Source organism: Schistocerca gregaria, chromosome 7 (genome assembly GCF_023897955.1).
Source record: "Schistocerca gregaria isolate iqSchGreg1 chromosome 7, iqSchGreg1.2, whole genome shotgun sequence".
In the NCBI taxonomy this organism is placed as follows: domain Eukaryota; kingdom Metazoa; phylum Arthropoda; class Insecta; order Orthoptera; family Acrididae; genus Schistocerca; species Schistocerca gregaria.
Genome location: NC_064926.1, coordinates 453,626,652 through 453,651,815, shown reverse-complemented (window position 1 = coordinate 453,651,815; position 25,164 = coordinate 453,626,652). Strand labels below are relative to the sequence as shown.

Genomic DNA, 25,164 nt, shown 5'->3' with positions numbered 1-25,164 from the left:
GATACACTTGCGACTTCACATAACCCCAAAGCCAATAATCGCACGGACTGAGGTCTGGGGACCTGGAAGGCCAAGCATGACGAAAGTGGCGACTGAGCACACGATCATCACCAAACGATGCGCGCAAGAGATCTTTCACGCATCTAGCAATACTTTTTTTTGTTTCTAATAAAACACCCATGTCATTTCAAGTATGTGTGTCAATTTTTACCTCTCTATCTACATTATTCCGTGGTTTATTAGGTTTTTCAAATTTATACTGACATTTTGATAGCCCGATATATTATTGCGAATCTCTAATTTTTGATGCACTTCCTTCAGTCTGACATTCAGTAAATGATTATGAAGTGAACGATTAAATATAGTATTTTCCCACATGCAGTGGTTCTGCAAAGACTACTCAGGAATTTATATTAAAACGTATAAATAGATCTCCTACTATTAGAAACGTTTAGTTGGAATTAAGACTGTCCAAAGGTGATTCTTTCTTCCTTTCGTTAGTTCCAATAGCTTGCGAGGAAACTGGTAACTAATGAAATTTCTACCCGAAAATGACCATGAATACGTAAATATTTCGTTGAAAGAGTAATTCAGGTAAGATAAAACAGGTCAAAACGACATAAAACTGTCATAATGATGACGCATCGTGATTCAGTAGTACTGTAATAAATAAAAGAAGCTCCTAGTGCGCTCTATGGCTGATTGAGTATTGCCGACTTATTCTACTAATCTTCGAGTAGATACTATCGAAGGTTGACATGTTTCGATACACACGCACACTGAAGCACGGAAGAGTATACACATACATATAAGGGAAGATAGAGATGTCAAGAAGCTGAATGTTACACTAATATACAAGAAATTTTCATGAATTAAATGGCGTAAGAAAGAAAATATGACACTAAATCTAATCATTTCTCTTATTTACCATTATTGTGCAAAATCGTTTTATTACAGGCCTTGTTTCTACGGCTGAGAAGTCGTTTCAAGTGCTTTAAAGGATAGTAGAACAAAAAACACGCGAGTTAGGATATAAAAATGAGAAGTCATACAATTGCTGAAAAACGATAGCGCATGAATGAAATTTGTATCCAAACAAATTAAGTTAGGGAGAGAGTGAGAGAGAGAGAGAACATTGAAACATGTTATAATCGAGGTTTTAAAAAATAGCTGCAACTAGTCGCCTATTGTGTTGATTAAATTTTCATCTTCCATGACCGGTTTCGAATCGCACTGTATGTGGCGAGCTATTAGGAATTCTTTACTTCGTGAGTGTACGATAGGAAAAGTGTGTACCACTTGTATTCTAAACCGATCATAAGAACTAAACCCCGTTCGGACAGGCCTTGGAAGGCCCAAAGGAACCGACCGACCACCGTGTCATCGTCAGCCTAGAGGCGTCGCTGGACGCGGATATAGAGGGACCCGGGTCACGCATCGCTCTCCCGGCCATTGTTAGCTTTCGCGACGGTAGGCGTTACTTCTCAATAAAGTAGCTCCTCAGTTGGCTTCGCAAGGGCTGAGTCCACCCTGCTTGCCAGTAGACCCCGTCAGACCCGAATGGTTACTCATCAAAACGTTAGCCAAGCTCGACAGGACTTAACTTGGCTATCTGACGGGAACCGATGCTACCGCTGCTACAAGGCCGTTGGCCTACCTGTCACAGTGAAATGGAAACTGAATAGCTCCAAGGTGACTAGTAGAGGATATTTCTGAAAACTATTTTTTATCACACTCACCATGTTCTACATACATAACGGATAAAAATTTCATGTTATAACCATTGTCGTGAGAACATCAGTACCTGTGGTTTTCAGTGTATGTCACGTAACAGTCATAGACGTTGTGGCGTGTTCGTAACTCAGCCAACGGCATCCAGTGGCTACCTTTTCACTCTGTACTGTAAACATAGCTATCTTCATGAAAGCTGTAATTTCAAGACGCCGAAAAAGTGTTTGAAAATTTAGGGTAGTTAACAGTTCTCGCTCTTTACGGTGAGGAACTAATGTGCTCGGTGCGATTATAAACTGTTTACAAATAACATCTAAGGCTCATGTGCAGCGGTAAACTTCAATTACTCAATTTATTGTGAGTGTATCATTCGATAAACGAAAATAGTTCACATTACAAGTCATTTATTTTGCTACTGCCATGTGTTATTTTTTATACCACAAATGATTTCAGCTACCAGTGGCGAATTGTAGACAGCGTGTAATAGACACCATGAAAAATAGTTCACTTGAAAACTTGTTCTGGTTTACAGCTTGTATAGACAGCTGTGCATATTAATTCAGTTGTGACTTGTAATACGAATTAACATGTAAAACGCCTACAAGAGTCCGATTCATATGTCGTCGCACCGCAGGACACAATTCGTATGGAAAAAAGAAAAAAATCTGCATTTGAATTGTAAACAGCAGTAAAACCTTTCTATGAAACACATGCGAACGCCTTATCACAGTTCACAGAACTATATATCAAAGTCTATTTAGAACATCTATAGCGCCGTACTTGTCTCTTCTTATGTTAATTCAGCGTAAGCTTATAATAAGAGGTCAAATCACAAGTAAACGGTTAAACACCGTATTTCATTGTCCCACTTTAAACCGTCCACTTGAAAATGGTGCGTGATCTCACAGTTTGTGCGTTGAATAATTCAAAAAAGATATGTTTATGATGGAACATACTGAAGTAACTGTTCCCTGTTCATTCCATGTTTCGTGTATAACTAACAGGACATTGATTACATGGTTACGATTCCTGCGCCGTGCTTTTCTTACTGCCGGCAACACGGCAGTACACATACTGTTTCGTAACCACCTCAGGTAACGGCCTATCGATATGTTACAAAGATGACTAGTACGTAATTTACAACTACTTCAATTTTTAACACGGATGTACAATTTCATGGTAAATATTTTGCTCGAAGGTACCAACATGCCATGTGAAGCACATTGCAGTACAAAATGAAAAATAATAATTCCACAAACGGCAGTTATAACATATCGAAGCCACACGTACACTACGCAATCCTATCATGAATGCGAAACGAAGTGAAAAAAATAATTAAAAATAAATAAATTTAAATCGGATTCCGGCACCTACTGAACCACTGCCTTCAATTAGTACAAAAATATCGCCAGATCAAGAAAATGTGCAAGTCAGCGTATGATTTTTTCGAGTTCAAATTTATCTTAATAAGAAACAGGAATTTATTCGAGTGTTTTAGAAAGGCAAACAATATTGATTAACATACCCGAAGAAGAGGTGATGTGAAATTAGGCCTCTGGATTTGTATCGATAAATTTTGTTTCACCTGTTCAGTTGTACTTTTTTTCTAAATCGTAAGTTGCGCAATGAAAATAATATAACGCTTTTTTAAAAATTTTTCGTCGTTTTTATGAAAGTTTGGTGATGATGGCAGTCTGCCAGAAAGTATAAGTCATATAGACAAATGGTCCATTACACAATGATTCCCCCATTCACACAGCCACAACAACAAGAAAAACAGCTTAACTCAGTCACACGCTTGTGGGAGAAAAGGGAAAAGTGCCTAAGGCGGGAAAAGAGACCACTGAGGTCCCGGAGGCTATAAGTTGCTGGCACGGCGCGGGAGTTGCTTCAGTGTTTTCTACCTGTAGCGACAAGTCACCCAGTGAAATCTAAAGAGTCTGCTGTGCTGCTCCTCAGAGTTACTGAAGTGCCTGTACTATCAGGACAGAGCGGGTGAGGCTACATATGTGGAAAAGGGCCAAAATAAGTTGCTGTCAGTTACAAGCAAGAACAGTGTTACGGCTGTATTGTGCAGGGGCGGGGGGGTCCCAGGGGATGCAGCCACTGACCGGCAAGCATCAAAAAGAATACCGCCGGGTGCCCAGTGAGTGAGAGAGAGAGAAAGGGGAAATGTCGAGCAGACAGAGAGCATCCAACGTACGCTCTGGCGGCCCCCGGTCGCGCGCTGTTTTAGCGGGGAATGGGCTGAGTTCTGATTGGGCAGTTCATAAGAAAGCGCTGGAAACGTTGAGGATCAACGCCCGCTGTTCGAACAGAGAAATTTTTGGGAAGGTGGAGAAACTGTATCACTCCACGAGAGAGATGTGGGAGTCCTTTGCAGCGTCGGGATTGGCTGATTAGAGTTTGGCGGCAAGATTGTCGCAAGAGCATCGGGCAGAGGAGGCAGAGGGAGAGCGTCTTGTGCCGTTACAGCGGATAGTGGCGAAGCTGGGTAGCTCTGAGATAGGAACTTACATTCTGAATACTGTGCTGTGTATGATCTAGAGTCTACAGCTCAGCTACGGTAGGACATCAGTGTCCAAGATAGGCATTTCATTGACTGCTGGTATAATTGCAGTTGATTCTGCCTCATAGGTTCGCAGTCACCATTGAACGTAGTCAACCAGTGCACAGAGCTATCATACTGGTATCGCACGTTAGTACAAGACACCCTGGGTTGCACCTTAAATGTTGTTGAGCCAGTCTTGAAAGCGTTATATACCATTTAGCGGAAATATAGGGCTTGTGGTATTAGCAGTTTCTGAGTAGTTTATTCTACTCAAGATATTCGAGAGACTTATCTTTATTTAGCGACTTCGCAGGTGCAGTCGTCGCCCCAGAAGTATCGACGGACCCAGCAAACTGATAGACGGTATTGTAAAACTTGCAGCAGTTGGATCGTGTTCTTGCCATCCACTGAGCATCCGTGCAGTTTTGCTTACGATTCGTTATTGGTTATTTGTCTTTTTGGTTCTTGGTGGTGGTAACCGAGGTACGTATTATTTCAGACACAAAAGAGATTATAGGAATGCAGTCACATCGCATTTAACATTTGCTTATCCAGGGGCATAGTTAAATCTAACTTCGCATCTACTTAACATTAAGAGTTGAGAGCCAATCTTTCCAGTGCAGGATATCTAAGATCAGTGTACAATTTGTTTAGTTTGTTTTCATTCAAGATTTGTTCAATATGATCTAATTTCTATCGTGAGACAATTTACAATAAATACAAGTTACTTACAATATCGCTTTTGATTCGGTAGTAGGTGGTAGTTAGCCGTCACTGTCACATTAATATATTTTATTCATATTTAATATCGGCCACTACTTGAGTGTGGAGAAGTCGTCCAAGTCCTTAAGACTAAAAGGAAATCACTATGCAATAGGGGAGCGGCGCTCAGATAGTTCAAAGGGTCAGCCTGGGAAATAACTCTAACGCACATTTACGTGAGACATGCTGACAAACCAACCAACCAAATCAGTTCTGCTCCATTCGACGAGCAAAACTACAACAAGACGTCAGTAGTTCGACGTTCTGGATACTGGTGCCCAATCCAGCCAAGTTATAATAAACTCCCAAAAACTACCAACACACGTGAGCTGTCAAAATGTACGCCGTGCTGGACAGAAACAACACGACACTGCACTGCCACATACTACGACAATGACCAGGGCAGGTCACCGGAACGTTAACGGCCACAAGGCAGAAGATGCCGCTGGTCCACTTCACTAATGAAGGAGTGAATTAAATTAAGTTAAATCCCATCCAAGAAAACGGCTGCAATTCTAGCCAACTTCAATGCACACACATTGTAGCTCGCGGGAATCTCGCAGAAAGCAACAACCAGGATCAAACGAAGGGAAGTGATAGCAGTTGAGGCTTGATAGTTGGCAAAGTGAGCACTCGACTTTAGAGTCCATGATCGGTGGGGGACGAACATTGTGACCCTCACAAGAAGCGCCTCACAACTCCAACCACGCATGCCCGCCGCCAGAGGCTCCGGCCCGAATCAGCGCGACGGGGACTTCCTCGCTGCTCTGCGCCAACCGACCGACTCCACCACCCATAAACGGTCAAAAGATCAAATAAAGGGTGACCGATGAGACGACCGACCAACCAACGATCGTTCCCGCTCCAGTCTTCTCCAGTCGGTCAGTCCATGTTTGTCGCCAGTGGTCGGCATGTACTGGCTGTCCGAACCTCACTGGGGCTCTGTGCCCGACGCCCCTTCGTTTCCGACCGCTGCTCCGTTCCCGACCAACTCCAGACATACGACACCCGGAGACACTGGCTCGGACCCAAACATACAGAGGGAACACGCCCACTGGCTAACCGACATACCTGCACCAGGGAGGAACCGACCCAAGTCCTGTAAGATGACCAATTGAAGGGGCCCAGAAGCGGTCAGAAGACCAAATACACGTCGCCAGCTGAGGCGACGGACAGAACGGCCAACCATCCGTTGTCCCCGCTCAAGTCTCCTTCCACCGGACAGTGCATGTGTGTCGCCAGCGGTCGGCGAGTACTGGCTGTGCAGATCTTACTGGAGCTCCGTCCCGACTGAACTACGTCCACTGCTGGTCCATCTCCAACTGACTTCCCCACACGACGGCCCGGAAATACTACCGGGCGCTCCAGAGATGGTACGACAGTGCACTATAGATACTCGCTGCTGCCACTCCCAGGCAAGTAAGGTAGGGAGTTAGTGACGCCAGTAAATGGTATAAGGAAACGAGGCGGAAGTAACGTAATCGAAGATGACAACCAATAAATACATGAACATAAGCCGTGCATGGCTCAGTTACATTAACTTCTACAGATTTTAGTTGTCATGATGTAAGATTAGTGGCCAATTAATTTAACTATTATGCAGGGGAAATAATAGTTACATCGTTTTTAGTGTCATACCTTGAATCTGTAATCCTTCTTTAGTCATTGAAAGTTCGGTCATGCTATTAGATGGTACACAGCTTTAGTGTAATGGCGTCACTGCGGGCAAAGCGGCGATATGAGCGGTGGGTGGCTTCTGGCCTCTTTGTGTAGGAGGAAAACGTAAAAGCAGCTGCCAAAATAAAAACTCGTCGGCGTTACAGCAACTTCTTATAAAGAGTACCGAGAAGCGGGAAATAAGGAAAGGGAGGAAGGAGGAAAAACCGAAAGTAGGTGAAGAAAGGAAAGGCAGTAAAAAGAAAATTGCGTACGTCCCGAAATACAGACATAAAAGAGCTCTTTTTTAATGTCAACGATAAATTCATACAGCGCGCTGGGCCCAGGAACTCTGTATAGGAGGAGTACAGATTGACTTTTATTTGTGTAAAGTTCAAATAATCTAATTCGAATAATATTCAAGAGTAAAAGACACTTAGTTCTTTGTTAAAATTGTTTTTAATCGTTTATTTTTGAGTTTAAAATTAATGGCCACTTAGAACACTCAAGTGGAGCAGAATAGCCATTTTGCCACATTGTAAAAATCGAATTCTTTAATGTGCTAAATTTGATCCTTAGGTAATTGAATATTCGACATTGCCCATCTATAGTTGCAGATTATAATTAATCATTTCTGTGCGTTTCCGTCTATCGCTCCTGACCTTAAGGGGTGTAGGACGTCAAACGGGCCGATTGGAGCAGGAGAGGCAACACTGGACATTTCAATTTCCAGTCTGTATACTTTTACAAATAAATTCATAAAACTTTGTCAGCATCACCAGGAAGGGTTCAGGATTCACACTCATTGGAGTGAAAGTTCGAAAACATAACAAAATAAATTTTTTTACGCGTGAAATTTCATGATTTTTTCACTTACTAATGGCTGAATTTGTTGCTATAGGTACACTTTTCTTCATAAGTTTGAGAGATTCTTCGATAAATTTTGCACAGCATACATACCATACTTAACAGGTGTATGAAACACTAGACTTTATTTAAATATGAAAAAACGAATGATCTGTTGTATTTTAAACTTCATGTTTATAAAAAACACAAATCTTGTAGTTAATTACCTTAATTTTTACTACAGTTTTTAATAGATTTGGAAAATTGTAGAGTTTCATACACCTTTAAGTATGGTTTGTATGCTGTGCAAAATTCATCGAGCCATCTCTCTTACTTATGAAGAAAAGTGTACCAATATCAACAAATGCTGCCCTTAGAAAGTGAAATAAATGATGAAAATTCACATGTAAAATAAAATTCCTTCTTTATGTTTTCGAACTTTCACTGCTATGTGTGTGAATTCTGAATCCTTCCTGGTCATGCTGACAAATTTTTATGAATTTATTTGTAAAAGTATAGACGGTGAAAATTAAAATCCCCAGTGGTGTCTCTCCTGTTCCAAGTCGGCCCGTTTGACGTCCTGCCCCTCTTAAAGATAGGAATACCTTAACCTGCCCAGTTTTCCTGAGTTTTCCCTACAGACAGTCACGCTTATGGGTGTTTCTACTGAAATGCACCTATTTGAGGAAATAAAAAAAGTCTGTATATAGGTTACAGAGGGCAGCTATCGGTGTTAAAATGTTTCATAAAATGCAAGTTGTCACGCGACTATGTTTAGTTATTTGTGTATCACACCCCCGTCACCTACGTTTGCTGCAAACCGCCGGTGTGCGCAGGCTCCACTGCCGGCAGCCAACTGGACTGGAGTCAGGGACGCCCTCACCTTCGGCCCCAGCTGCTCACAGTCTGGCCGGGGCTCTGAGGACTGCCTCCACATCAACGTGTTTGTACCCCAGACGGACGACGACTCTCCACTGCCTGTAATGTTCTACATCTACGGCGGCGGCTTCACTGCTGGCTCCTCCGACGGAAAGGCACCAGACTACTTCGTGGAGAACGGTGTCCTCCTAGTGACTTTCAACTACCGCCTGGGTCCTCAGGGTGAGTACCTAATCACGGCATCGCGCCCATTCTCAATCACAAACCTCACCAAAACATACCAGACAAAAAAAAATTACCTCTAAAATTAAAAAAAGTTCGTAATAATTATTTAGGTCCTGTACATTAAAATGTAAATAGTTTCAGTTGACTACGCAACCATTTTTAGATCTGAGAACATGCAAACAAGAGAAAATTGCCTGAAGTTAAGTTATACCAACTCAACCCTGACCTTACAAGGGGGTCACGGAAAACATTGCAGTCATGTGGTTAATACAGAATGGGAGCGATTTGCCTGACGTCCTAAAGGGCATGATCATTGGTTTCCGTTCAAGAGAGGAACCATTCTCGAAACGGCTGTAAACTGTTCATGTGCCGCTGTAGTTAAGGTATACCGCGCATGGCAAAATGGTACTATCAAAAACCAGTGCCGAGAGAACTCTGGTGCACCACGAGCCATAGATAACAGGACTGAACGACGGTTGTGGAGACGTGTAGGAGGGAACAGGTGTCCCACTGCTGAGCAAAAGACCAGCCAGATGTCCCAAGACCAGTGTCTCCTTGACGTCTGGTCAGCGAACATTACTGCATATGGGCTTCCACAGCAGGCGCCTGGTCCATGCACCCATATTGACCGCTGTTCTTAGGCGACAGAAGCTGGAATCCATATGCCAGTACCCCAGCTGGATGTCCACAGGTCGCCTTTCCAGATGATGTGTGCTCCATCGGACAGATGGTCGTTTGAGTGTACAGCGTGGAAACTCTCAAAGCAAACACCCTGGAACCAGAAGGGAATGTTATGTTCTGCGGAATGTTTTCGTGATCTCGTCATTCTGGTGGACACAAGTCATTAACACAGATATGCTTCTATCGTTAGATATTATGTCCACCCCTAAATGCAGTTTGTTCTTCCTCGGCTTTATGGCATCTATCACGAGGACAATGCAACGCATCACACAGCTCTCAGTGTACGTGTTTCGTTCGAAGAGCACCGAGATGAGTTTACCATCCTCACCTCGCCACCAAAGCCTCGGAACTGTTGGACCACCTCAGTCGGGCTGTTGGCTCCATGTATCTTCAACCGAGAAAACCTAGCGCTCCATATTGATTTTTTCCAGAACTTCACTAACTCTCTTTCTGCACGTCTCGCAGTGATCTGTAGTGTAAAAGGTCCAGGCTCCTAACAGGGGGTGACATTAAAGTGACTGCTTATGTGTAAAGGTGTTACACCAGTTACAGTTGTGTAAAAATCCGAAAACTGTCTTGGCTGGTTGCTGTACTTCTGTAAGGTATAAGAAACTTAGTGAATCCCATGAGATTTCCTGATTTCATGATACATGTCCTATTTTGCTACCCATTCTTCTTGACCTGTGTTCCATACGTTCCTTCCTTCGCCGATTCTGAAGAAAACCTCCACAGCGCTTATCTTACCAGCCCACCATAATACTATCAGCCAAACGTACATTCACAGAAATTTCTTCCTCAAAATTAATACTTATGTTTGGTACCAGTAGACTTCTCTGGGCCAGGAATGCCATCTTGGTCTATGCTAGTCTGATTTTTATATCTTCCTTGGTTCGTCCGTTATGGGTTATGTGGCTGACTATGTACCAGAATTTCTCAACTTCGTTTACTTCGTGTTCAACTTTTATCTTAAGTTTATCACTTCTCTGATTTCTGCTACATCCCGTTACCTTTGCTTTAATCTTAATTAATATTCTGTGCTCATTATATTTTTCATTCCATTCAAAAGACCCTGTGATTCTCCACACTCAAGAGCGAAAGAAATGTTATTAGGGAATCTTATCACTGATATTCTTTCACCTTGAATTTTAAACCCACTCTTGAACCTCTCATTTATTTCCATCATCGCTTCCTCCGTGTACGAATTGGACGATAGGGGCAAACGATTACATCCCTCTCTTACATCCTTTTAATCCGAGCCCTTCGTTCTGGTCTTCCAGTTTTATTGTTCCCTCTTGGTTCTTGCATGTGTTGTACCCATCTTTGCTTGGAGTTTACTCATATTTTTCTTACAATTTCGAACATCTCGCACCATTTTTCACTGCTGATCGCTTCTTCGAAGTCGACGAATCCTGTGAGCGTGTATTGTTTTTCTTCAACCTTGCTTCCAGACAGCGCAAAGTGAGAACTACCCGTCTGGTGCCTTTACCTTTCTTAAAGCCGAACTGATGGTCACGTAACTCATCCTCAGTTACGATTTCCTTTTTTCTGTATTCTATTCTTGTCAGCAGCTTTGGTGCTTGACTCATTAAAGTGATTGTGCGGTAGTTTAAGCAGATTCCTCTTCTCCCCAATTCTGTTCAGTACATCTTGCGTGATCTACTCATCTAATCTTCAGCTTACTTCTGTAGCATCATATTTCGAAAGCTTCTATTATCTACTTGTCTAAACTATTTATTGTCCATGTTGCACGTCGATACATGGTTACACTCCATACAAATACTCTCAGAAACGACTTCCTGACACTCAAATATATACTCGATGTTAACAATTTTCTCTACTTCATAAACGATTTTCTTACCGTTGCCAGCGGGATGCTGTGACAGAGCGGTTCTAGGAGCTTCAGACCGGAACTCGCTGTGCTACGGTCGCACGTTCGAATCCTGCCTCGGGGATGGATGTGTGTGATATCCTTAGGTTAGTTAGGTTTAAGTAGTTCTATGTCTAGGGGACTGATGACCTCAGATGTTAAGTCCCATAGTGCTGAAAGCCATTTTTTGCCATTGGCAGTCTACATTTTATATCCTCTCTACATCGACCATCATCAGGTATTTCGCTCCCCAAACAGCAAATCTCATATACTACTTTAAGTGTCTCATTCCCTAATCTAATTCCCTCAGAATCACCTTATTTAATTAAACCACATTCCATTATGCTTGCTTTGCTTTTGTTCATATTCGTCTTACTGTCTCATTTCAAGACACTGTCCATTCCGTTCAACTGTTCTTCCTGGTCCTTTGCTGACTCTGACAGAATTACAATGTCATTGGCAAACCTCGAAGTTTTTGTTTCTTCTCCATGCATTTTAATGCCTACTCTAAATTTTTCTTTTGTTTCATTTGCTGATTGCGCAATCCATGGATTGAATAACATCGAGGATAGGCTACAACGCTGTGTCACTCTCTTCCCAACCCCTACTTCCCTTTCATGCCCCTCGACTCTTATGAATTCCATTTGGTTTCTGTACAAATTGTAAATAGACTTTCGCTCCTTGTATTTTATCCCTGCCGTCTTCACAATTTGAAAGAGAGTTTTCTGTCAACATTGGCAAAACCTTCTCTAAGTCTACAAATGCTGGAAATGTAGGTTTACCGTTCCTTAATCTAAGATACGTCGTAGGGTCAGTATTGCCTCACGCATTCCAACATTTCTACGGAATCCAAACTGATATTCTCCAAGATCGGCTTCTACCAGTTTTTCCATTCGTCTATAAAGGATTCGTGTCAGTATTTTCAGCCGTGACTTATTAAACTGATAGTTCGGTAGTTTTCACACCTGTTAACACCTGCTTTCTTTGGGATTGGAATTATTATATTCTTCTTCAAGTGTAAGAGTATTTTGCCTGTCTCGTACATCTTGCTCACCAGATGGTAGAGTCTTGTCAGGGTTGACTCTCCCAAGGCTATCCGTGGTTCTAATGGAGTGTTGTCTACTCCCAGGGACTTGTTTCGATTTAGGTCTTCCACTGCACTGTCAAACTCCTCACACACTATCATATCTCCCAATTCATCTTCATCTACGTCGTCTCCTGTTGTGGTTGGCAGGAGAGCCAACCGGGCTTTTCTAAAGGAGGCCGAAATGCACGCGTCTCAGCTCATGCAGGCTGGCGTGACGTATGGAACATGACAAGGGAATTAGAATTGAGAAAAACGGACGTAGCTGGTGGAATACTTAACTTTAATCCATTGATGGAGAACGTCGCTCTTTATGGTACATGATTCACAATATCAATAGTACGGATACTGGCGCCTTGCTAGGTCGTAGCAAATAACGTAGCTGAAGGCTATGCTAACTATCGTCTCGGCAAATGAGAGGGTAGAAGTCAGTGAACCATCGCTAGCAAAGTCGGCTGTACAACTGGGGCAGGTCTCTCTAGACCTGCCGTGTGGCGGCGCTCGGTCTGCAATCACTGATAGTGGCGACACGCGGGTTCGACGTATACTACCGGACCGCGGCCGATTTAAAGGCTACCACCTAGCAAGTGTGGTGTCTGGCGGTGACACCACATCTCCCATTTCCATAATGTTGTCCTCAGGTACGTCGCCCTTGTATAGACCCTCTATATACTCCCTCCATCTTTCTCCTCTCTCTCTTCTTTGCTCAGAACTGGTTTTCCATCTGAGCTCTTGATATTCATAAAACTGGTTCTTTTTCTCCAAAGGTCTCTTTAATTTTTCTGTAGGCTGTATCTATCTTACCCTTAATGATAAATGCCTCTACATCCTTATATTTGTCCTCTAGCCATCCCTGCTTGGCCATTTTTCACTTTATGTCGCTCTGAGTTTTGAGACGTTTGTATTCCTTTTTGCCTGACTCATTTACTGCATTTTTATATTTTCTCCTTCCATCAATTAAATTCCGAATCTCTTCTGTTACCCAAGGATTTTTACCGTCTTGATCCTCTACTGCCTTCACTATTTCATCTCTCAAAACTACCCATTCTCCTTCTCCTGTATTACTTTCCCCCGTTCTTCTCAATCTTTCCCTAATGCTCTCTCTGATACTGCCTACAACCTCTGGTTCTTCCAGTTTATCCAGGTCCCCTCTCCTTAAATTCCAATCTTTTTGTAGTTTATTCAGTTTTAATCTGCATTTCATAATCAATAAATTGTGGTCAGAATACACACCTGACCCTGGAAATTTCTTACGATTTAAAACCTGGTTCCTAAATCTCTGTCTTACCATTATAAAATCTATCTGAAAACTTCCAGTGTCACCAGGCCTCCTCCAAGTATACAACCTTCTTTCATGACACATGAACAAGGTGAGAGCTATGAATAAGTTATGCTCTGTGCTAAATTCTACCAGGCGGCTTCCGTTTTCATTCCTTACCCTCAGTCCATATTCACCTATTACTGTTCTTTCTCTTCCTTCTCCTACTACCGAATTCCAGTCCGCCATTACTATAAAATTTTCGTCTCCCTTCACTATCTGAATAATTTCTTTTATATTATCATACATTTCTACAATCTCTTCCTATTCTTCGTAACATAAACACGGTTTTTCATGCTACAGAATAGTCCTAGGTATCTGAGATCAAGTACAGGTTATTGGTCGGGGCTGAATACACCTTTTCAATTACAGTTCGGGATCGGGGCTGGGATCCAGATACTTGATGAACACCTTCGAATAAGAGTGTCTCCTGATGTTCGAATATCTGGCTTTGCAGCATGAAGTCCCAGGAAAGTCGAATATTCAGGTCTGCAAAGGTTGGTGGATGTTTACCACTTGTACTGCACGCGAATCTCTAATGGAGGGGTCTGAACAGCCTTCCGTATTGAATGAGTGCGTGGTATTCAGTTCTGCCATACCAAGCCTTTGTGTGGTAGCCTCATTGTGGACATACTGGGAAGCATCTGGAGGGAGGAGGGGAAGGTTCATCCACGCTTTTAACGACAGGGGATCATTTTGCTCACGTTTCGCAGGGTTCCTGAGCCTGCAGAACGACGACATCCCGGGGAACGCGGGCCTCAAGGACCAGGTGCTGGCGCTGCAGTGGGTACAGAGGAACATCGCGGCCTTTGGCGGTGACTCCACCAAGGTCACCATTTTCGGGGAGAGCGCTGGCGGTGCCTCATCATCATTCCTGTTCCTCTCGCCAAAAGCCGAAGGTAAGTGTGTTATGATAAAATGTACAGTTATTTAGGGCTTGAAAAGACGTCTCTCCTCTTACGAAACTGCACCACAAGTGAGAGAATAGTGTAGATACGCGATACTTTGAGTATCGCTGTACTAGGGTATCAGTTATATAGTGTTAGATCAAGGGGGAAGATTAGAGGGGCGATAGAAACAGCCAACAGAAAAGAGGAGGCGTGTACCGACTAGGCTGCCGGCAGTAACAGCTCTACGGAACTGCACCTCACGCTAGGTAACACACACACACACACACACAGAGACAGTCGCGGGAAACCACAGCGGCCCCGGGTACACAGAGTACTGGCACACCTCAGCCAGCACTAGGCAGCAAACAAAGAGCGCTGACAGCTAAACCTTCAGATGTCAGACACGGAGATCGGTAACAAACGTTGCATCTTTATAGAATACAGTTTGTGCTATGTGCTGCCGTCCAGGAGGATGTTAGTAAGCGGTAAGTAGTAAGTATCACATGAGCTACGGAGCACAAATAGAGCACTGTTGTGAGCGTTTGCTGTGTGGAGCTCATGCGGGGAAGTCGTAAGAGCGTTATTTCGTCCTACGAAGGATCCCTCTTTCGATTCCTGGTACTGCTAGTTTTTGTACTGTAGTAAGCGTGAAACTATTATATGGCACAATATGTTCCTGACATGTAAAAGGTCTGTTCAGAATTTATAGCTTTCGCTTCGTTTATTTGAAATTATCAGACCGATAGGGTACATATTTTGTTTCACAGAATAAACACAAAGAATCGGAACGGAGGAATAAAGTAACAATTGCATCACATTTGTGGAAGTAATAATAGTAATATAATAACAAAGACAACCAGAAGAACAGTGTGACTTTTCATGCTTTCCCGACGGATCTGCTGCAAATACTCTTCTCGGGTTTTCCGCCGGATTGTATTGTGTAACTCGCACAATATTTCGTCGATGCAACTGCTCGACATCATCAGGTGGTTGTAGCTGCTGTTATCACTGCTGCAAGGTGCTACTGATGATAATCGCACGGCGGCGATGGAATTTATAGTGCCGGGAGCAGGCAATACGCGTGCGCGGGAAGACGCTCGTAGTTGGAGGAAAGCGGCGCTCCTGGTGCCCCCTGCTGGGAGCCGCAGAAAGGCCATCCGCGCGTGCGCTGTGGGCAATGACTGTGCTGCCGGACGCTCCTGTGGTTAAAGTCCGAACTAAACCTCAGTTGCGCGTTTCGTCACTTGACGGATCGAAAGTTCTTGTTTCCCTTTTTTTTCGATTTAATGGCAGCCAGTGCTGGATTCCAGGCGGCGCTTAGTTGAAACCCTGCATCCCTGTTGATAAGATTGTCCGCTGTACGGATATGTATGGCCTCCTTAACAACACAGTCCCAGAAAGATGACGCTGGGGATAAAATTTCCGTCTGTTCGTACAGCATACGATGTCCCGTGTCCAGGCAATGCTCCGCTACCGCTAATTTATCAGGCTGCCCCAGGCGTGTGTGACGATGGTGTTCGACGCAACGTTCTTGCACGGTTCGGCATGTCTGTCCAATGTAAGATTTTCCACATTGGCATGGGATTTTATACACACCACGTTTCCTAAGACCAAGATCGTCTTTGACCGAGCACAATAAATTCCTCAATTTTGCTGGTGACCGAAATACACACTTTATATCGTACTTTTTGAGGATTCTTTCTATTCTCGAAGACATGCCGCCAAAATAGGACAAGAACGCTGTTGCAGTGGGTGCCTCCTCATCTTCATTTACAACCCTGCTTCGGATTTGCTTGGAACGGAATGCATGGCGTACCTGCCTATTGGAATAGCCATTCTGTTGGAATACCGTTCTCAGGTGTTGTAGCTCACCAGGTAATCTTATCAACAGGGATGCAGGGTTTCAACTAAGCGCCGCCTGGAATCCAGCACTGGCTGCCATTAAATCGAAAAAAAAAGGGAAACAAGAACTTCCGATCCGTCAAGTGACGAAACGCGCAACTGAGGTTTAGTTCGGACTTTAACCACAGGAACGTCCGGCAGCACAGTCATTGCCCACAGCGCACGCGCGGATGGCCTTTCTGCGGCTCCCAGCAGGGGGCACCAGGAGCGCCGCTTCCCTCCAACTACGAGCGTCTTCCCGCGCACGCGTATTGCCTGCTCCCGGCATCATAAATTCCGTCGCCGCCGTCCTTTTACAAGTGAGGAATGTGTTGTGCCATATAACAGTTTAACACGTACTACAGTTCAAAAACTGGCGTGACCAGTCGTGGAATCCAGTGCCCTTGGTACGATGGACTAACGCTCTACCGACTTGACCCCTCGAGCTTCACACGACAGACGCCCACAGATATGTTTTCCTGTTCTCTGTAGGTCATGTCGTACTTATTACTTACCGTTTACGCAGCTTCTCCTGGACGACAGCATATACCACAAACTATATCGATGTTTTGGTTGATACTCTATCGATAAACAACGTTTGGTACCGATATGACTGTCTGACGTCTAGTGGTTTGGTTGTGAGTCACTGCTGCCGCCCGTTTCCCATTCGCTTGTTTCCACCAGTCGCTAGCACTAAAGTAAACTCCTATCAGGAGCGTCTATTTCCAGCAATGACAAGAAACAATGTAAACACCAGTAAAAAGAATGCATCAAATGTATTCGCAGTTGGGAATGAGGACAACGTTCAGCTGCAGAATGATATGACAACACTGAAAATTTGTGCTGGACGGGGACTCGAACCCGGATTTCCCGCTCGTCACCTTACCATTTTTTTTAAGTATGTCAAGTTGGTTTATTTGATACTGTAGAGTACAAAATGATGCCACGTGTTACAAAACTTTCAGTACTGTATGGTGGCGAGAAATAATGAATTCCAGTACTAATATTCAATAATTCACTTACTTCTCATTTTGTCTCTATGAGTAATCATAATCGTGTCATGGCACGTCAAGACTCTGACTCCTCCTTACGATGAAGACCGCCGCCTGGGTGAAGATTCAGTCCGTTGAAGACTGCCGTTAGCTAATGTGTCAATTGTCCTTCCGAAATACGGATATAAAAATGTTTCCTCTGGGCCGCGTTAGAACCGGTGACCTACGGATTTCTGCTTACAGAACCTCTACGGGGTACCTAAATCCTTCTAATTCTAGTTTTCTCTCTGAGTAGTCTGTCATTCTTGTTCGTGATTTCTTGCAGTAAGATAAATGAGAAGGTAAGACAACCGCTCCCGAAGAGCGGGACAACCGCGTTCGACTCCCAGTTAGGCACAAATTTTCACTGTCGTATTTCCGTTCTACAGCTGATGGTTGTATTTATTCGCAACTGCGAAGTCAGTTAATTTGTTTCGTAACGACTCTAGTCGCCGCAGTGCCTTCGCATCATAATCAGAATAACACAGGCACTGCAATATCGTATCACACCGTATGATAAAAATGATGTCTGATACAACTCCGCCTGATCCTCAATAGCCTATCAGAAATCGATGATAGCTTCTTCCGCCAGTATACGAGTATAAGAACCAAACTTTTCTCATTCAGCAGTTAGAGGAAAAAACACCCTGAGGAAGGCAAGCTGCAATAGTGACCGAAAATTTGGAAGTTTTACACACTGGCAAAGGGGTCACAGACCCACAAGAATTTTATTGTTTATATCAAGGCGTTCAAGGTACAGCATTTGCTACTAGCGTGATTAATGTGGCAAGCAACGGTCTAGAAAGGAAAGAAAGAATATTCTTCAAATTGTTCGAGACGTAGATAAGATTGCATCGCCTCCTCTTGGTGTCTATTCTCCTCCCGTGTGTAAACGGCCTGGTGGTGTTGAGACGAGGGTGTTGAGACGGACGCGTCTGTGCCTGCAGGCCTGTTCCGGGCAGCCGTGATGGAGAGCGGCGTCGCCTCCGTCCCCTGGGCGCTGCAGCCCAGCCCGCGCGACGTCGCCTACCGGCTGGGCGCCGCCCTGGGCTTCCAGCAGCAGGGGGACAACGCCACACTGGACGACCAACGCCTCGCCGCCTTCCTGAGGGCGGCCGACCCAGAGGACCTATCCACGGCCCAGATCGTAAGTCTCTGTTCAGAAAGAACCTTCCAGCTGTAACGCAGCCCTAGCTCTTCCAAAATTATTTCGAGCAATTAGTTCACGAGCCCACTCGAATAGTAGACGGTTGTCGAAACACACTTATACTCTTAGCAGTAATAATCCTGAGCTAATAACGAGCGTCAAAACGGATACAGAGGTTTGTGAGCACAGGACTGTTGTAGTGAGACTGAATACCGTTACTCCTACATACTCCAAAAATAAACCAAAAATATGTCTATATTGGAACAAATAAGCCGTTGGTCACAAATATTAAGTCAAAGTTAACTTGGTTTCGACGCTACTATGAGCGTCGTCTTCAGAATTAGACTAACTGTTTTAAAATATATTAGGTATATAGTACATTAATAAAATTAAAGTTTGTACTGACTCGAAAAGATGCAGTACTTACAAGTCACACATTAAAAAAGATTTAAGTAGTAAAGGCGACGTCATGAACAGTTGTGAGATGGCGAGCCGCTAAGGGCTGCTCGTACTGTGAACAAGGGTTGCAACAATGAACAATATGACAATCTGCATGTACGACCTCAAATCGGGAAATTAAAGATTCATCACCAATACTAAACTCATTCGATACAAATATAACCAAGCCACGATTTGTAATAACCATGTCAGGTTTGATTTTAACATTAACAGTAACTGGTCGCCCTTCGACAATACGCTTCAAAATAGAGGCATATTGACGCCACCTGGACCACTCAAATTCTTCAAAAACAATTACCTTTTGGACACGACTGTCGTACCCACCAAATCCGAATTCGGAACAAAAGGTAAATAAACGTGCTGCTTTTTCGATAAAACCTTTTCGATCAAGGTTGACTTGCCAATATTTGTATCGCCAAATAAATACATTTGCTGTTTACGCAACTCCGTGGACCGAAACGCCTGTTCAAAAAAGCAGATGATAATTCGCTTGACGCCTTCCTCAGAGACGGTCTCCTCTCCTTACAAAATCACAATATAAGTGTAGACCATATGTGCCTTGAATTCAAAGCAACAGTATCGACTGCAACTTAGAGATTTATGCCAAATAAATTAACAAACGAAAGAGTTGATCCCCCAAGGTACAAAAACAGGTCAGAAAACGGTTGCAGAATCAATGAAAAAAAACATTTCAAATTTTAACCAACGCAAAATTCCCAACATTGGCGATCTCTCACAGAAATTCGAAATTTAGCGCAGTCTTCAATGCGAGATGCTTATAATAGTTTTCACGATCAAAGTTTTTCTCGAAACCTGGCAGAAAATCCAAGGAGATTCTGGCCGTATGTAGTCTGCTACCGGGAAGACAGAATCAATGACTTCTCTGCTTGATAACAATAGAAATACTGTCCATGGCAGTGTTCCTAAGGCAGAGTCATTTAACACAGCCTTCTGAAATTCCTTCACCAAAGAAGATGAAGTAAATATTTCAGAATTCGCATCAAGAAGAGCTGTCAATATGAGTAACTAAGAAATAGATATTCCCCGGAATAGTGAAACAACTTAAATAGCTTAATAAAAGTACGTCTTCCAGTCCAGACAGTATACCAATTAGGTCCCTTTCAGAGTATGCCGATGCAATAGCTCCAAACTTAACAATCATATACATCCGCGCGCTCGACGAAAGATCCGTACTTTAAAGACTGGAAAGTTGCACAGGTCACACCATTATTCAAGAAAGGGTATACAAGTAATCCACTAATTTACAGGCCCACACCATTAACGTCGATGTGCAGCAAGATTTTGCAACATGCTGTATATTGTGTTTGAAAATTGAGTCTTACTTCGAAGAGGTTTCTTAAAAATTTTCAGCCCCCTTCTTTACCTTCTAAGGGGTTGAATTTCCAGAAACAGTGAAACACGTATTTCTTTCATTCCTAATCGAGAGGCCTAATACAGATATTCGTAGAGCTAGCTTTAAAAAACCTTTAATAGGTTCCACAATGAAACATTGTCTCGAAATTTGGTAGAAAATCCGAAGAAATTCTGGTCGTGTGTAAAGTACACAAGCGGCAACAAGCAGTTAATACCTTCGCTGCGCAGTGCCGATGGTACTGTTACCGACGACTGTGCCGCTAAAGCGGAGTTATTGAACGCAGTTTTCCGAAATTCCTTCACCAGGGAAGACGAATGAAATATTCCACAATTTGAAACACGAACATCTGCTAGCATGAGTTTCTTAGAAGTAGGTACCTTAGGGCTTGCGAAGCAACTCAAATCACTTGATACAGGCAAGTCTTCAGGTTCAGATTGTATACCGATTAGGTTCCTTTCAGATTACGCTGATACAATAGCTCCCTACTTACCATTCATATACAACCGCTCGCTCACCGGTAGATCTGTACCTGCAGATTGGAAAATTGCGCAGGTCGCACCAGTGTTTAAGAAGGGTAGTAGGAGTAATCCATCTAACTACAGACCTATATCATTGACGTCGGTTTGCAGTAGGGTTTTGGAGCATATATTGTATTCAAACATTATGAATCACCTCGAAGGGAACGATCTATTCATACATAATCAACATGGCTTCAGAAAACACCGCTCTTGTGCAACGCAGCTAGCTCTTTATTCGCATGAAGTAAGGGCCGCTATCGACAGGGGATCTCAAGTTGATTCCGTATTTCTAGATTTCCGGAAAGCTTTTGACACCGTTCCTCACAAGCGACTTATAATCAAGCTGCGGGCCTATGGGGTATCGTCTCCGTTGTGCGACTGGACTCGTGATTTCCTGTCAGGAAGGTCGCAGTTCGTAGTAATAGACGGCAAATCATCGAATAAAACTGAAGTGATATCAGGTGACCTGGGTGACAATCTGAGCAGTTCTCTTAGGTTTTTCGCAGATGATGCTGTAATTTACCGTCTAGTAAGGTCCTCCGATCCTCCGAAGACCAGTATCAGTTGCAAAGCGATTTAGAAAAGATTGCTCTATGGTGTGGCAGGTGGCAGTTGACGCTAAATAATGAAAAGTGTGAGATGATCCACATGAGTTCCATAAGAAATCCGTTGGAATTCGATTACTCGATAAATACACTCCTGGAAATTGAAATAAGAACACCGTGAATTCAGTGTCCCAGGAAGGGGAAACTTTATTGACACATTCCTGGGGTCAGATACATCACATGATCACACTGACAGAACCACAGGCACATAGACACAGGCAACAGAGCATGCACAATGTCGGCACTAGTACAGTGTATATCCACCTATCGCAGCAATGCAGGCTGCTATTCTCCCATGGAGACGATCGTAGAGATGCTGGATGTAGTCCTGTGGAACGGCTTGCCATGCCATTTCCACCTGGCGCCTCAGTTGGACCAGCGTTCGTGCTGGACGTGCAGACCGCGTGAGACGACGCTTCATCCAGTCCCAAACATGCTCAATGGGGGACAGATCCGGAGATCTTGCTGGCCAGGGTAGTTGACTTACAACTTCTAGAGCACGTTGGGTGGCACGGGATACATGCGGACGTGCATTGTCCTGTTGGAACAGCAAGTTCCCTTGCCGGTCTAGGAATGGTAGAACGATGGGTTCCATGACGGTTTGGATGTACCGTGCACTATTCAGTGTCCCCTCGACGATCACCAGAGGTGTACGGCCAGTGTAGGAGATCGCTCCCCACACTATGATGCCGGGTGTTGGCCCTGTGTGCCTCGGTCGTATGCAGTCCTGATTGTGGCGCTCACCTGCACGGCGCCAAACACGCATACGACCATCATTGGCACCAAGGCAGAAGCGACTCTCATCGCTGAAGACGACACGTCTCCATTCGTCCCTCCATTCACGCCTGTCGCGACACCACTGGAGGCGGGCTGCACGATGTTGGGGCGTGAGCGGAAGACGGCCTAACGGTGTGCGGGACCGTAGCCCAGCTTCATGGAGACGGTTGCGAATGGTCCTCGCCGATACCCTAGGAGCAACAGTGTCCCTAATTTGCTGGGAAGTGGCGGTGCGGTCCCCTACGGCACTGCGTAGGATCCTACGGTCTTCGCGTGCATCCGTGCTTCGCTGCGGTCCGGTCCCAGGTCGACGGGCACGTGCACCTTCGGCCGACCACTGGCGACAACATCGATGTACTGTGGAGACCTCACGCCCCACGTGTTGAGCAATTCGGCGGTACGTCCACCCGGCCTCCCGCATGCCCACTATACGCCCTCGCTCAAAGTCCGTCAACTGCACATACGGTTCACGTCCACGCTGTCGTGGCATGCTACCAGTGTTAAAGACTGCGATGGAGCTCCGTATGCCACGGCAAACTGGCTGACACTGACGGCGTCGGTGCACAAATGCTGCGCAGCTAGCGCCATTCGACGGCCAACACCGCGGTTCCTCGTGTGTCCGCTGTGCCGTGCGTGTGATCATTGCTTGTACAGCCCTCTCGCAGTGTCCGGAGCAAGTATGGTGGGTCTGACACACCGGTGTCAGTGTGTTCTTTTTCCATTTCCAGGAGTGTAGTATAATTCTCATGGCTGTCAATTCAACTAAGTACCTGGCTGTTAAAATTGCGAACAACTTCAGTTGGAAAGAACACATAGATAATAGTGTGGGGAAGGCGAACCAAAGGTTGCGTTTCATTGGCAGGACACTTAGAAGATGCAACAAGTCCACTAAAGAGACAGCTTACACTACACTCGTTCGTCCTCTGTTAGAATATTGCTGCGCGGTGTGGGATGCTTACCAGGTGGAATTGACGGAGGACATCGAAATGGTGCAAAAAAGGGCAGCTCGTTTTGTATTATCACGTAATAGGGGAGAGAGTGTGGCAGATATGATACGCGAATTGTGATGGAAGTCATTACAGCAAAGACGTTTTTCGTCGCGGCGAGATCTTTTTACGAAATTTCAGTCATCAACTTTCTCTTCCGAATGCGAAAATATTTTGTTGAGCCCAGCCTACATAGGTAGGAATGATCATCAAAACAAAATACGAGAAATCAGAGCTCGAACAGAAAGGTTTAGGTGTTCGTTTTTCCCGCGCGCTGTTAGGGATTGGAATAGTAGAGAGATAGTATGATTGTGGTTCGATGAACCCTCTGCCAAGCACTTAAATGTGAATTGCAGAGTAGTCATGTAGATGTAGATGTAGATGAAATGTTTTAATAGAAAATTTCAGTACCTGTTTCACTCCATTAGGAACCGAGTTTCCAAAAATAGTGGAATGTATATTTTTCTATTTCTAGCAAAGTAGCCAAATAGAAATTTTCTTAGATTTCGCTTTAAAAATACCTGCAAAATGAAATATTTCCTCGGAGATTTTCATCTCTTATTTTACCCGCATAAGGGATGAATTTCCAAACACAGTGACGCACGTATTTATTGTTTCTAACCAAGAAGCCAAACGGAAATTTTCATAGATTTACCTTTGAAAGTGTGTTCGTAATGAAATATTTCGTAAAACGTTTCAGCTCTTTTTCATCTTCTTAGGGACTGCATTTCCAAAAACACTGAAACACAGACTTTTTCATTCGTAACCGAGAAATAAAATAGTAATTTTCATTGATGTAGCTTCAAAATATTATAGTAAGCTTCAGCAATGATTTATTTTTTTTTTAAAAAAGTTTCATCCTCTGCTTCACCCCCAGTTGGAATTAAATTTCCAAAAATACTGGAAAACATATTTCTTTATTTCTGACAGTAAACCAAATACCAATTTTCGTAGGTCAGACTTCAAAATTCCCTCAGCAACATATTTTCAAAAAACTTTTCGTCCCGTATTTCACCCCCTTAGGAGTGGACTTTCGAAAAATTCCTTCTTAAACCATGGCTACAGTATAAGATCAACACCCTCACAAAATTTCAACTTTCTGTCCCTAGTGGTTTCGGCTGGGTGATGATGGGTCAGACATTCGGGACATTGCCTTTTATACAAAGAGATCAAACGGTAAGACATATCATTTACTGTTCAGCGAATCAAAGCCCTATCAGTATGCTATTTGTTTGCAACTACCTCATGAAGCCTACTGGAAAAGAATATAATAAAAAACACTAATACCACTGAACTTTGACAAATATCTGCCTCTTTTTCGGACGTTCACACATACAAATCTAATGAAACATAACTGGTTATTAAAACAACTTTAAAAAGCATAGTACAGCTACAAATTAAACTTATAAGCACCATCTTTACAGGCGTTAAAACATATATGTTATTTATATAACAAGCTATAAATGGGATTAAAGCTCACATATATTCATATAAATTAAACATACAATTCAGACATTGTGTCATGATTCCTCTTACATCTATTAGAGTGGTATACAGGGTGTCCCATTTATCTTGACCACACTAAATAACTGTTTGTCCAGAAGCAAATTACAAAATTTTTCAAGGAAATGTTCTTTAGCCGTCAGGGGGACATCAATCAGCATGATTGACTTCGTTGTAGCTTTGTTTTTTTACAAAGATATGAACAGCGGTATGACTTTTTTAAATGACACTCTGTATTTTTTATTCGATAGTTTATTTCCTCTATTAAAGACCTATTCAAAAATGCATCACAGTGGTAGCATTCACTGAAACACAATGTTATTAATTACATAACACAACAGTGACTTTGAGCCTGGGATCACAAACTCGTCCACTTGCTGGAGTTGCCAGAA

At 43.5% G+C, this 25,164-nt stretch overlaps 1 protein-coding gene across 1 annotated transcript in view; it reads left to right on the top strand.

Moving 5' to 3' along the window:
* The window catches only part of LOC126281984 (juvenile hormone esterase-like), a 49,222-nt gene that overhangs the window by 2,993 nt on the left and 21,065 nt on the right, over positions 1-25,164 (top strand). The window contains exons 3-5 of the mRNA XM_049981367.1: positions 8,383-8,647; positions 14,314-14,499; positions 18,350-18,549. Of these exons, the coding sequence (XP_049837324.1) occupies positions 8,383-8,647; positions 14,314-14,499; positions 18,350-18,549 (651 nt within the window). The remainder of the gene's footprint in view (positions 1-8,382; positions 8,648-14,313; positions 14,500-18,349; positions 18,550-25,164) is intronic.